This window comes from Entelurus aequoreus, linkage group LG18 (assembly GCF_033978785.1).
Source record: "Entelurus aequoreus isolate RoL-2023_Sb linkage group LG18, RoL_Eaeq_v1.1, whole genome shotgun sequence".
NCBI lineage: Eukaryota > Metazoa > Chordata > Actinopteri > Syngnathiformes > Syngnathidae > Entelurus > Entelurus aequoreus.
Genome location: NC_084748.1, coordinates 26863009 through 26876705, shown reverse-complemented (window position 1 = coordinate 26876705; position 13697 = coordinate 26863009). Strand labels below are relative to the sequence as shown.

The 13697-nt window shown below is 37.6% G+C and overlaps 1 protein-coding gene across 2 annotated transcripts in view; it reads left to right on the top strand.

Annotated features, from left to right (window-relative positions):
- The window catches only part of gstcd (glutathione S-transferase, C-terminal domain containing), a 143964-nt gene that overhangs the window by 116342 nt on the left and 13925 nt on the right, over positions 1-13697 (top strand). For both annotated transcript variants that reach the window (XR_009821860.1, XM_062026825.1), the window contains exon 8: positions 4735-4868. Coding sequence is in view for 1 of the 2 variants with exons in the window: in XM_062026825.1 (XP_061882809.1) it covers positions 4735-4868 (134 nt within the window). In the remaining variant the exon portion in view is untranslated. The remainder of the gene's footprint in view (positions 1-4734; positions 4869-13697) is intronic.

Below are 13697 nucleotides of genomic sequence, written 5' to 3'. Positions count from 1 at the left end.
ATATATGCCCGTTAGCCTGTATGTCGATGAGTCATCCAACTGACAGGGAAAAATATATTTTCTTCAAATTAAACCTGTGTGGATCTGGGTAGTGTCAGTGCCTATTTCCTTCTCAATAGGCTGAGGAAATGGGTTCCAACATTAGCACGGGCAATTGCAGGTTCTGGTACTGTATGTGCATCAGGCACATATGAGGTGGTGTTTGCTTGGCACAATATAATGCATTACATGTAATGATTTTCTACTTTGTGTGTTGTCATGGTAGTAGGTATATGATTTACGCGTAACGTAGGATGGTTCAGGAAACGCAGATGGTGATTGATTGATCGAGTTTAGTTTATTTCGAACATGAACACACTTACAGTATACTACGTCACACATAATTTCATATCATTTCTCTTTACATCATGTTCAAAAAGGAGTAGGAAGAAGCAAAGCTTATTTAATCCTACCCCTTTCCCACTTCAGAGCGTTTACAAATACATATGTTAATTTACTGTCTTCTTTTTGTAACACAATTACATCAGTGAATGATTAATGCAGCAGGTCTTGCAATATATAATCAAGTCAGTCATGATAAACATACTGAGATGAAGAATATCCCGTTTTCAATAAGGTTGAAGGTATTTCTCATAATTCTTCTTCCTTGTACTTTGTAAGCACTTTTAATTGGAATCAATGTGGATCATATTAATACATTGTTTAATTCTTTGCTAAATCCATTCCATAATTTAATTCCACATACTGATATACTAAAGGTCTTAAATGTTGTACGTGCATACAAATGTTTTATGTCAGTTTTTCCTCTAAGGTTATATTTGTCCTCTTTAGTTGAGAAGAATTGTTCTACATTCTTGGGTAGCAGGTTATAATTTGCTTTGTGTATAATTTTAGCTGTTTGCAATTTTACCAAATTGTTGAATTTCAATATTTTTGATTAAACATATAAAGTGTTTGTATGTTCTCTATATCCAATATTATGTATCAGTCAGTCTAACTGATCTTTTTCGTAACACGGTCAGTGTCAGAGTTTGTTGGAGACGAACCCCAAGATGCAGAGAAGGCGGCAGGCATTGTGCGAGAAAACATGATTAAATTAAACTCTATAACCAAAAACAAACAAAAGGGTACAAACAAAAGGCGCGCACAAGGCGGAGAACAAACTTGGCTATGAACAGAAACTAGCACAAACTGTAAACTATGGACAAGAAACAAAAACACTTACTGTGACACGAATAAACAAAACTCACGTGGCAAGAAACGAGCAGGAGGAACTAAGACAGGAGCAGAGTGGACAGAAGTAGACAGAGCTACAACGACAAGTATGAATGACAATAATCCAGCAGTGACTGGAGGGCAAGGCAGGTATAAATAGCAGCTGGCTGATTGGCACCAGGTGTGGCCCGGTGCCAATCAGCCACAGCTGAGGGGACAGCACTCAGAGAGACAAACAGGAAACTGAACCAAAATAAGAGTGCTGACAGGAAATAAAACAAACACAGAGAAAAAACTAAAACTTGACCAAACTGTCAGGAACAACCCTGACAGTCAGTAAATGAAGTGCACATTTGTAGTAGTTTCCCCATATTTCTGCACAATAACTCAGATATGGTAACACTAACGAGCAGTAGAGAATATGGAGGGATGGTTGGTCCAAAACATATTTAGCTTTTTTGATTATTCAAATATTTCTTGTGTTGCATATTTTTTATTAGAATTCCAGTTAATTGTATCATCTATTACACCCAAAAATCTAGTTTACTTCACTCTTTCAATGTCTACTCCATCTATTTGTATTTCTGTATGATGCTTTTTTGATGTGCGTATATAGAAGAGAATGCAGTGCGTCAGGTTGGATGCAACATGGAGTTATGCTGAATGAAATGTGGTAATTTTACTGTTGGCCTTGGCTTGCCATCGAAGTAGGCCTATGTGATATATAATATATTATATATTATCATACATAATATATTTCGATGGTCCTATGCGGTCAAACGAGACATTTTAGCAGAGTAACGCCAACAATCTGTCCCAACTCCCGACTAAAATATTGCTGCGTAACTTTACAAATACATTTGGCCAATCGACATCAGTAAAGTGTGACATAATTACTTAGTTAACCATCTTGCAAGAAGCATAAGCAAGAGAAACCTTCAGGCGTAGGACTCGTCGATTGCCATTTGAAGTTCCTTGGAGTAGGATTCGGATTGGGCTGTATATCTGGCAACCTCAGTCAGGGAGAGTGGGAGGGCACTACGGAATTTTGACCGTGTTTACTTTATTTTTGGTATTATTGTAACTGAGCTACTGTGTTGAACAATTTCCCTTGTGGATCATTAAAGTTTGTCTAAGTCTAAGTACCATTTCTGGCCACATTACTACACATGGCATCTTTAACACTTTTAAAAGCATTATTTCACAAAGTCTTCAGTAATTGCTTGGTTAAGTCGATGCACATGTTTGAGGAAGAAGCTCATAAAACAGTGCAGCTCGTGGGTCACTTGCGGCTCACAGCTTGTTTTTTTTATTGGGCTGCAGCACATATTAAAAAAGAAAAATAATTTAAATTAAATGTTGATAATAGTAATCCTAACAATAACATACTGTACTTTGTCTTGGTTTTAAACAAAGGTTTTTTTCTTTGACTTTATGCCATTTTTTTTTAGCAAATATACCTACATTGAACGGATTTTATTGATAATGCACACAAACACACACAGACACACATTCTGGAAGTATGAAGTTTGGACACCCTTGTAATAAAGTCTTAGTTAAAAACCTTTATAAGCTATACAGGATTGTTTAAAGCAGGTTTTTTTTTACTTTAACTGCCATGCAAGTGTAAAAAAGTATTTAAACTCGTCATTAGGCTCCACTGTACTTCAACACTTCAAGTTTTGGTGAGTGAAACGAGATCAAGTAACCGCCACCAATTTTTTTAAAAACTATTTGACTTATTCAAACTCTGATGATTTGACTTTACAGGCGTTATTTTTCCTCCCCAAAAATGTGCTTGATCTCAGAAGAGTTCAACTTTACAGGCTCCACTGTACTCGACATTTAAAGTTATGCAGAGTGAAGCGGGATCACTGCTGCCTCAACAATTTTGAAAACCCTTTGACTTATTTAAACTAATTATTTGACTGTACAAGTGCATTTCTGGGTCCATCGTACTTTTTAGGCTTTTGGCGTGTGAAAGGGGATCATTCAAAACCATGGAGCCTTAGTGCATGCTCGTTGTGTCCACATTCTATCTCTGGCGCTCGCTGGCTCTGATGTTCTGTTCCTTGGCGCTGCTGTCAAGGCTGCTTCCCGTGGATTAAGACTCCCGGACGCCAAGTGACACATTCTTGGAAGACACGAACAAAGGTTTTCTGTGGCTGTTTGAGCAGGATGAGGCCAATTTCAGTGCAAGGATTTCTATTTATAACAAAGTCTTTCTGTTCAATGTACAAAATAACTACCCGGAATACAAGTAAACTTTATTGTACTGTGACTCTTAGTGGTGCAAGCTTGCTTAATCCTGAATTGTGCTAATGCAGGAGTGTCAAACGTAAGGCCCACGGGCTGGATCAGGCCCGCGAACAGGTTTTATCCGGCCCGCGAGATGAGTTTGCTAAGTATAAAAATTAGCCGAAATTTTTGAATGAAAGAAACTGCTGTTCTAAATGTCTCCACTAGATGTCGCAATAGCAATTCTTTGTATCTTTGTAGATGATGCTACATATGTAAAAAATAAAATAAACCACATGATGTTAGTACATCAGTCGAGGAAAATTAGCAAACTACATAAATAACATCCTGTAATTAGATTTTGATATTTTTTTCGTCTTGATAGATTGAAAATTAACACCAATGAGTTGACTGATGAACATCATCACATAATTTATTCAGAAAATATACCGTATTTTTCGGACTATAAGTCACAGTTTTTTTCATAGTTTGTCCGGGGGTGCGACTTATACTCAGGAGCGACTTATGTGTGAAATTATTAACACATTACCGTAAAATATCAAATAATATTATTTAGCTCATTCACGTAAGAGACTAGACGTATAAGATTTCATCGGATTTAGCGATCGGGAGTGACAGATTGTTTGGTAAACGTATAGCATGTTCTATATGTTATAGTTATTTGAATGACTCTTACCATAATGTGTTACGTTAACATACCAGGCACGTTCTCAGTTGGTTATTTATGCGTCTTATAACGTACACTTATTCAGCCTGTTGTTCACTATTCTTTATTTTTTTTAAATTGCCTTTCAAATGTCTATTCTTGGTGTTGGGTTTTATCAAATAAATTTCCCCCAAAAAATGTGACTTATACTCGAGTGCGACTTATATTTGTTTTTTTCCTTCTTTATTATGCATTTTCGGCCGGTGCGATTTATACTCCGGAGCGACTTACAGTATACTCCGAAAAGTATGGTAAATAACGACAAATAATGGTAGAATACTATAAACCGCAACATGTAAGTGTAAAAAAACAACATCATGATTTGTACATTTTCAGAATGTGCTAGTTCTATTTTTAAACAAAAAAAAACAATCTGAAGTTGTCTTTATTTTTAAGTTATCGTGCCATGATTTTACCTGTCCGACCCCACTTGGGAGTAGATTTTTCTCCACGTGACCCCCGATCTAAAATGAGTTTGACACCCCTGTGCTAATGCATTGTAAATCTATAAAAGGAGTGTGACTCTAATTGCGGCGTTGATGTCTATGTCCTAGGTCGCGCTCCATGCCTGCGGCGTGGCGACAGACATGGTGATGGAGCACTGCATCCAGGCAGGCGCCGCCTTCGTCATCAGCCCTTGTTGCTATGGCTTCATCCAAAATGCAGTCAAGTTCACCTTCCCAAGGAGGTTTGTGCCTACCCGCCGCTAGCCATCCGTTTTTAAATATGTACAGTGCTTGTTTTCCTTTTAGTCCTTTGCAAGTCTAGCTGTCCCTTTTCTGTCTTAGAATCCCCCTCCATAAGCTTTTGTTTTGTTTGGCTCCATTTCCTTTTAATTTTGTCCCTATTGCCGCCTCACTTTTACCTCCTGACCCTGGTTCTGTCAGCAAACAAAGCCTGAAAATTCCCCTCATTGTCATAAAGATCAGATTTGGTGATCTGAAAGAAAGAGAATAACTTGTTTGACTAAAACCAATGTAGGAGTAGTGTTGACGGCACTGTTGTTGCAGTACTGTCTTGATTTCTGTGGTTATTGGTCATGTGGGTATTGTTCATCATTTCAAGTGGCGCCAATGAATTCCAATAGGATATGCTGTCGGTCATCAATTACCAACCGTGACATTTGTTTGCCGACTTGTATTTGCAGCACTTAGAATAAAAAGACTGTAAAACAGGGTAACTACTCAGAAAATATGATTTATGAATATCAATGTTTAATTTGATGGCAGCACATAAACTTTGCAGTAGCTTTAACTTTAAAAGCTTTTCAATAAGGTGAAAATGGTGGCATCAAATGTGAAAAGATGAATTTCCGCAAAGTGGGGAAACTATTTATTTCATGATTTATATGAATAACTTATGCATTTTAAGTCTTTAACCTTTCACACACACCCAGTAACACTTACCCGTAAATTTTGGACTGTAAGCCGCTGCTTTTTTCCTGCGCTTTGAACCCAGCGGCTTATAAAACGGTGCGGAAACTTTATGGATTTTTCTTTGCTGATGGCTGTTATGCAAATAGTTTAAAGGCCTACTGAAATTTTTTTTAAATTATTTAAACGGGGATAGCAGATCCATTCTATGTGTCATACTTGATCATTTTGCGATATTTCCATATTTTTGCTGAAAGGATTTAGTAGAGAACATCGACGATAAAGCTCGCAACTTTTGGTCGCTGATAAAAAAAGCCTTGCCTGTACCGGAAGTAGCGTGACGTCGCAGGTTGAAAGGGTCCTCACATTTCCCCATTGTTTACACCAGCAGCGAGAGCGATTCGGACCGAGAAAGCGACAAATTACCCCATTAATTTGAGCGAGGATGAAAGATTTGTGGATGAGGAACATGAGAGTGAAGGACTAGAGTGCAGTGCAAGACGTATCTTTTTTCGCTCTGACCGTAACTTAGGTACAAGGGTTCATTGGATTCCACACTTTCTCCTTTTTCTGTTGTGGATCACGGATTTGTATTTTAAACCACCTCGGATACTATATCCTCTTGAAAATGAGAGTCGAGAACGCGAAATGGACATTCACAGTGACTTTTATCCCCATGACAATACATCGGAGAAGCACTTTAGCTACGGAGCTAACGTGATAGCATCGGGCTTAACTGCAGATAGAAACAAAAGAAATAAGCCCCTGACTGGAAGGATAGACAGAAAATCAACAATTCTATTAAACACTGGACCTGTAACTAAATGGTTAATGCTTTCCAGCCTGGCGAAGCTTAACAATGCTGTTGTTAACGACGCCATTGAAGCTAACTTAGCTACGGGACCTCACAGAGCTATGCTAAAAACATTAGCTATCCACCTACGCCAGCCCTCCTCTGCTCATCAACACCCGTGCTCACCTGCGTTCCAGCGATCGACGGCGCGCCGAAGGACTTCACCCGATCATCGATGCGGTCGGCGGCTAGCGTCGGATAGCGCGTCTGCTATCCAACTCAAAGTCCTCCTGGTTGTGTTGCTGCAGCCAGCCGCTAATACACCGATCCCACCTACAGATTTCTTCTTTGCAGTCTCAATTGTTCATTAAACAAATTGCAAAAGATTCACCAACACAGATGTCCAGAATACTGTGGAATTTTGAGATGAAAACAGAGCTGTTTGTATTGGATACAATGTGTCCGAATACTTCCGTTTCAACGATTGACGTCACGCGCAAACGTCATCACACATTGACGTTTTCAACCGGAAGTTCCCCGGGAAATTTAAAATTGCACTTTATAAGTTAACCCGGCCGTATTGGCATGTTTTGCAATGTTAATATTTCATCATTGATATATAAACTATCAGACTGCGTGGTCGGTGGTAGTGGGTTTCAGTAGGCCTTTAAAATAAAACGAGCAAAGGCTCTGAAAAGGTGTGTTATTGTTTGTGCTATGGCGCCATCTTTTGGACTAGTTCTCTCACTGCAGGTGCTGCAGTGCCCTTCTAGAGCTTTCAGCTTCTAGAGCAGGGGTGTCAAAAGTGCCACCCGCGGGCCATATCAGACTCGAGAACAGGTTTAATCCGGCCCGCAAGATGAGTTTGCCGAGTATAAAAATGAAGTGCAATTTTTTAACGAAATAAACTGCTGTTCGAAATGTATTTACTGGATGTCACAATAGCAATTCAAGTGTACCTCACGTTATGCATCACACTGTTTAATATGACGTGTCAGCTGACTTTAAGTGCATTCTGGATTGGTTACCGCTACTCCAATCAGCGCAGGTGCAAGCAGTCAGCTGCTCCTGTTGTGGCTGGCGGCAGACTAATGCTGTAGCGACACACAATACCTTTTTTAATTGTGAATTATCCACTCAATGGATAAAATAACGAAACGGTAAGATGCAAAGACTTAAGACAACTTGACCATCCTCTTTGTAGTTAAAGTTCTGTGCAGCACTCGCAATTGGTTAATGGCACAATGTGCACACTGAACTCCATTGTAAAAATGTGTGTTCCTACATTTGTTGTGTTTGTTGTATTTTATGCTATACTTAAATCTGCCATGTTCACATTGGTTAAATTTGTAGGTGTTACCTTTAATTCGGCTACCATGGTGTCCTTTTTTTGACAATTGTTTGGATTATATTGTGATGATAAATGAATGTGTTGTGGCAGTTGTGGATTTAACCAATGTGGTGGTTTGAGTAAACACTGAATTGCTTTTTAAAACATGTCTTTAGTGGTGAACTGCCAACATGAGAATGCTGAACAGGAAGTGCTTAAAGTTTAATGGCTTTGTAAATACACTGAGACAAAGTCTAAGTTCATTGTGTTCTTCATAGTGTTTTTGAAACTGAACCAATTTTTTCCTCAGAATTTTCAACTAACGAAGTGTTTTGCCAAGAGGATTAGTTGTAATTTGTACATTTTGAGAATGTGCTTGTTCTATTTTTGGCCAAAGTAAAACAACAACAAAAAAAAATATTTTGAAATTATTATGCCATGATTTTATCAGTCCGGCCATGCGGCCCCGGGGCTACAATTAGAGCTTTCAATCTGAAGTACAATAGTCGTTCCGTCTTCTAGTAGGCCGTAGCGTTTCTACTTGTATAGATTCTTCATACATCACTCCAAGCAACATTTCTAAGTTTTACAACATAACTAAAACTATTAATACTTACTAAACCGTCCCATGTGGGACGTTTGTAAGAGTGATTTCATGCATATTTATACGTGCTATTGTAATGTAATCAAGCGAGCGTTGTTAGCATTAGGTAATATGCTAACATGTTTACAAGTCTCTGAGTTAGTATTATTATCTTACAATATTTTTTTCTTCAAAAATTTAGTGGGTGCCACTTATAAACCGGTGCGGTCTATAGTCTGTAAAATCGGGTATTTACTCTTTATGTAATTGTAAGATATCAAATATTGGTACTCGCGATTGATGACGCTATAGAATTAGCTGGATGATGATGATGATGATGATTGACGACAGGCGTCACTTGGGTTCTCTCTCTTTATGTAGTCAACCAAGGATTCATTAATATTGTAATGGCAGCTAGTACATAGTTGATGGTATCCAAACTACCTTTTTTAGCTTAGCAATGAGAAGGTTCACCTTTCCTCAGATGGTAAGCAGCTTCATTTTTGGGACTTAGGTCCTGTGCCGGAAGCCTGAGAAGGCGTGTAACGCATGGACGACATCGTAGAGGTTCAAATAAATGCAAATGTTACCAGAAAGAGTGTCCGTCCTGAGATCGGTAGGTCGTGAGTTCAAACCCCGGCCGAGTCATACCAAAGACTATAAAAATGGGACCCATTACCTCCCTGCTTGGCACTCAGCATCAAGGGTTGGAATTGGGGGTTAAATCACCAAAATGATTCCCGAGCGCGGCAACCGCTGCTGCTCACTGCTCCCCTCACCTCCCAGGGGGTGGGTCAAATGCAGAGGGTAATTTCACCACACCTAGTGTGTGTGTGACTATCATTGGTACTTCACCTTTAACTACTCAAGCAGAACATAGCATAGCAGAGCCGCAGTACACAGAGCTTAAGCAAAGAGGAGGGTCGATGTGGCTGAGCCAATCAGCTGCCAGGACAGAAGATACAGTGTTCTGTGATTGGTCTGCCATCACGTGGGCAAAGTATTGCTGTAAGCCAGGGGTGTCCAAAGTGTGGCCCGGGGGCCATTTGCGGCCCGCAGCTCATGGTTTACCGGCCCCCAGCACATCATTCTAAGAATACTAAAACTTTTATTTTTTTAAACATTAAAACGTGGAATAAAAGAGCAAATAGATTAAATGCAACGAGAAAAAAAGTTGCATTGTTGACTCTAATAACACCATTTTTTAAAATAATTTTTCAAAAAATAACAATGAGTCAAAATCAATGTTGCTATGAATTATTGACTGATTTAAGGACAAAAAGGACACAAATACAACAAACAAAAAATCCACGAAAAATATGAAAATTATTTTTAAAAAAACATACACATTATATACTAATACTAATTATACTAATTATTATATTGATTGTTATTATAAATATACTAAACTAATTACACTATATATTATCTGAAGCTGATATAGAGTTTTAAGTGTTGAATGTAAAAAAAAAAAATAAAAAAAAAAAAAAGCATGACCATTATATGAGTGGGGCACTTTTGGATCCCCAAAAATTTTAGTGGTACTGAAAAACACCTGTCTTTGCTAAAAAAATAAATAAATCAATTCAAATCAATTTTGCTATGAATTATTGACCTATTTAGGGATCAAATTACAAATATTCCACTTTGAAAATATTTTTGGGAAAAATATTGTATATTTTGTATTTTTGCCCCCAAAAATTGGGTGACTTATTTTTAACCTTTTTTAAGACAGAAACCCTTCTGGGTCCCTAGGACCTAACTTGAGCGAGCCCCAAAATGTAAAAAAAATTGTATATTTAATTGGTTTTGAAAATGAAGAAAATATCAAAATGGCCCCGCGTGCTTGATTTTTCAGTGTGCGGCCCTCAGTGGAAAAAGTTTGGACACCCCTGCTATAAGCAGTAGATGGCTGGTAATATCAAAATAGATGTTATAGTACATCAGGGTTTCCCCTTATTGTATTTGAATGTGGCGCGCCGCCACGGTATTTTTTTATTACCGCCACACCTTGAAAATAGGGGTTATTGTTTTTTACTTGAAAATAAATTAAAGTAATATAATATATTATAGCCCCCAGAAGAAATAACAAAGTCTTGACGCTTTTTTAAAAACTTTTATTACCAATCTTATGATAACACAAGGCACAATTGCAACAAGTTTTACCTCCCGTGGAAACACCTTCGTCTCGTGAGTCCGCGAACGACACTTCCTTATTCTCCACCAATCACCTTTCAGGCACGGACTGTGTGTTTGGAAACATTGGAAAAACTGACATCACATTCTAAACCACACAAACATAAAACATTTACATTAGCTGGTGTTTACAGAATGAATTTATGTATACAGACCTTTTATTTGGGCCCTATTGACAAGCGATGTACCAAAACCTTGACCTCCGAAAACCGCGCTACCGAAACCGAAACAACACGCACGCCATTGTCTGGAGCGTTGTCAACATGTCTGCGATGTGGACGTGATTTTTTTATATATTGCAGATATACCCTTGGGCTACCATCTACAAAATATTCAAAAAATAAGAGGACAGTTTTTTTTTATTTTTAAAAGTCATTAAACGTCTGTAAACATAAGAAAACAATCTCAAAAGAGTACATTGTACAAAAAGCAGCAACAATTAAAAATATGGCAAAACAATATAATAAATAATAATAATAATAATTTGTGTTAAACCCGTGACTAAAACAATTAATAAATAATAATAATAATAATTTGTGTTAAATCCGCGACCCCAAAAGGGACACGCGGTAGAAAATGCATGGATGGATGTATGGATAATTTTTTTTTAGCCTTTTTAAAGAAAATCATATCATCATAGCAAATTATGCAGTTTACTCGATGATGTCATGACCACGCTCATAGCCACGCCCCCACCCCCACAGGTATATTGGCAGTTTAAGGGAAAACCCTGTACATGTATATTAAAATACTTACCGTATTTTCCAGACGGTAAGGCGCCCTTAAAATCTTTTTTTTTTTAATCAAAACTCGACAGTGCGCCTTATAACCCGGTGCGCCTAAAGTGCGGAATAATTCTGGTTTTGCTTACCGACCTTGAAGCTATTTTATGTTGTCTGAATGTCATTAAAACAATTAGCTCCATCTTTTGACACTTCTTCCACTCCCGTCCTTGCACGCTACACCGCTACAACAAAGATGACGGGGAAAAGACGCTGGCGAAGGTGAGCCACGTATATAAGACCGGCCACAAAACGGCGCATCCGGATACGACTGTAATAAAGCGGCTTGAAGATGATCTGTAAAATATAATCTATGCAACATTTTGACCAAAGAACCACCATTACATGTTATGTAGACCAGTGGTCCCCGACCTTTTTTGCACCATGGACCGGTTTAATGTAGGCACTATTTTCAGGGACCGGCTTTCCGCTTGTGCCAGATACAAATACAGCAAAATTAAGTGCATGAAAAATACAAGTCACTATAATGCTGAATTAGTGGGAGCCCTGGGCTTGTTTCTTTGCAATGAGATGCAGATGGAAATCAGCCTTTGGCTACAATCTGTCACTTTTCTATTTAATCTGTTCATTAATGTGCATTGTATCATGTTACAAAGTTAGAACAAATGGTGACTTCCTATGAGGAGTTTTATTGTACATCTATAAACAAGCTCATTGGTGTGTCTAGTGCACAGGTGTCAAACTCAAGGCCCGCGGGCCAGATCTGGCTCTCCACGTCATTTTATATGGCCCGCAAAAGCCTGGAAATAATATGTGTCAATAAAATACCTTATATTTTCTTTCTTTACTTTCTTATTTTCCTTACTAAAGGTATTTATGGGTTTTTTTCTAGTTTGACAGGGGGAAAAAATAGTGTCCAATATTGCAACAAATATTATATTATCTCACTTTGTTGGTCAAAATCCAAATAAACACTTAAATATCTGCTGAACTTATGATTTTGAAGCAAGTTATCCATCAAATTGTACACTATAAAAATGACCAATAGATTTTACTGTAAAATTTAGGGAGGTTTTTTTACAGCATATTACTGTAAGTTGAAAAAAAACGACCAATGTTTGTTTTTTTTACAGTAAAATTCTGTCGACTGAGTTGTCGGTTTGTTTGTTTTTTTTACTGTAAAATCCACGGTTGATGATTTTATGGTGCCACATTTTATTATGGTAAAAAAAACTGGCAGCTGAGTTGCCAAAATAAAATTAAACAGCGGTACTGTATTTCTATTTACAGTGATATGTTGTAAAAATAATAATAATAAAAAATAAAAAAAACATATATTTTACAGTAAAAGTCTGGCAACCTTTTTTCTGTAAAAAAACAGTGGTAAAATCCGCAGATTTTATTTACGCTTTACGTAGGAAATTAAAAAAATATTTTTTTAATTCATAGGCAAATTCATTAATCATTTACTGTTACAAGCGGCACTCTCATGGCAGCCATGACTGCTGTGTGGCCCTGAATGAAATCAAGTTGGAAAACAAGTTTGACACCCCTGGTCTAGTGGGACTGGCCAAAGTTAAGTTGGACAAAATGCAGTCTTTTATAAATTATTTAATGTTTCTCTGCGGCCCGGTAGCAAATGTGTCACGGACCGGTGGTTGGGCACCACTAATGTAGACCACAAGGAAGTGTTTTCAATGTAGAAATAATAATAATAATAATAAGATTCCTTTAATGTGCCTTATAATGTGGTGCGCCTTATATACGAAAAAAGGTTGAAAATAGACCTTTCACCGGCAGTGCGCCTTATGGGCCATAAAATACGGTAATTAAAATTTTTAAATCCACGATAAATTGAGACACTACACTACTATTATTAATGCATTGCTTAGTATTTACCAATGTTTCTGAGATAGGCTGTCATCAGCCAATAACAAGTGCACAAACACGACATTGAATGAAAACAAAATAAATGATTCATCCCAGGGTCAAACTTTCCTCATTGTCAAACATTTATGAACTGTAAAGATAATGTTTATCAATAACATTTCAATGCTCCTAGCTGCCAGGCAAGGGTGAAAAAAAAGAGTTAACTGCGTAATGAGACAAAAGTAGTCAACTTTATGATTGCTCCTGTTAACTTTTTTCACCCCTATACAACTACGTACGCACTATTACTGCGTGTGTCTAGAAGGTGAGTCTCTTCTCATAAACTTCATTGTAAATTATTATTATTAAATGTACTATAAGGAACACAGTGGTTTCAAAATGTAATATTTTTGGTGTCCACTGCATTCTGAATACTTATTGGATTTGTTTAAAGACTTCAAAAGCGTTCAAGCACCTTAAGCCTACTGAAATGCGATTTTCTTATTTAAACGGGAATAGCAGGTCCATTCTATGTGTCATACTTGATCATTTCGCGATATTGCCATATTTTTGCTGAAAGGATTTAGTAGAGAACATCGACGATAAAGTTCGCAACTTTTGGTCGCTGAT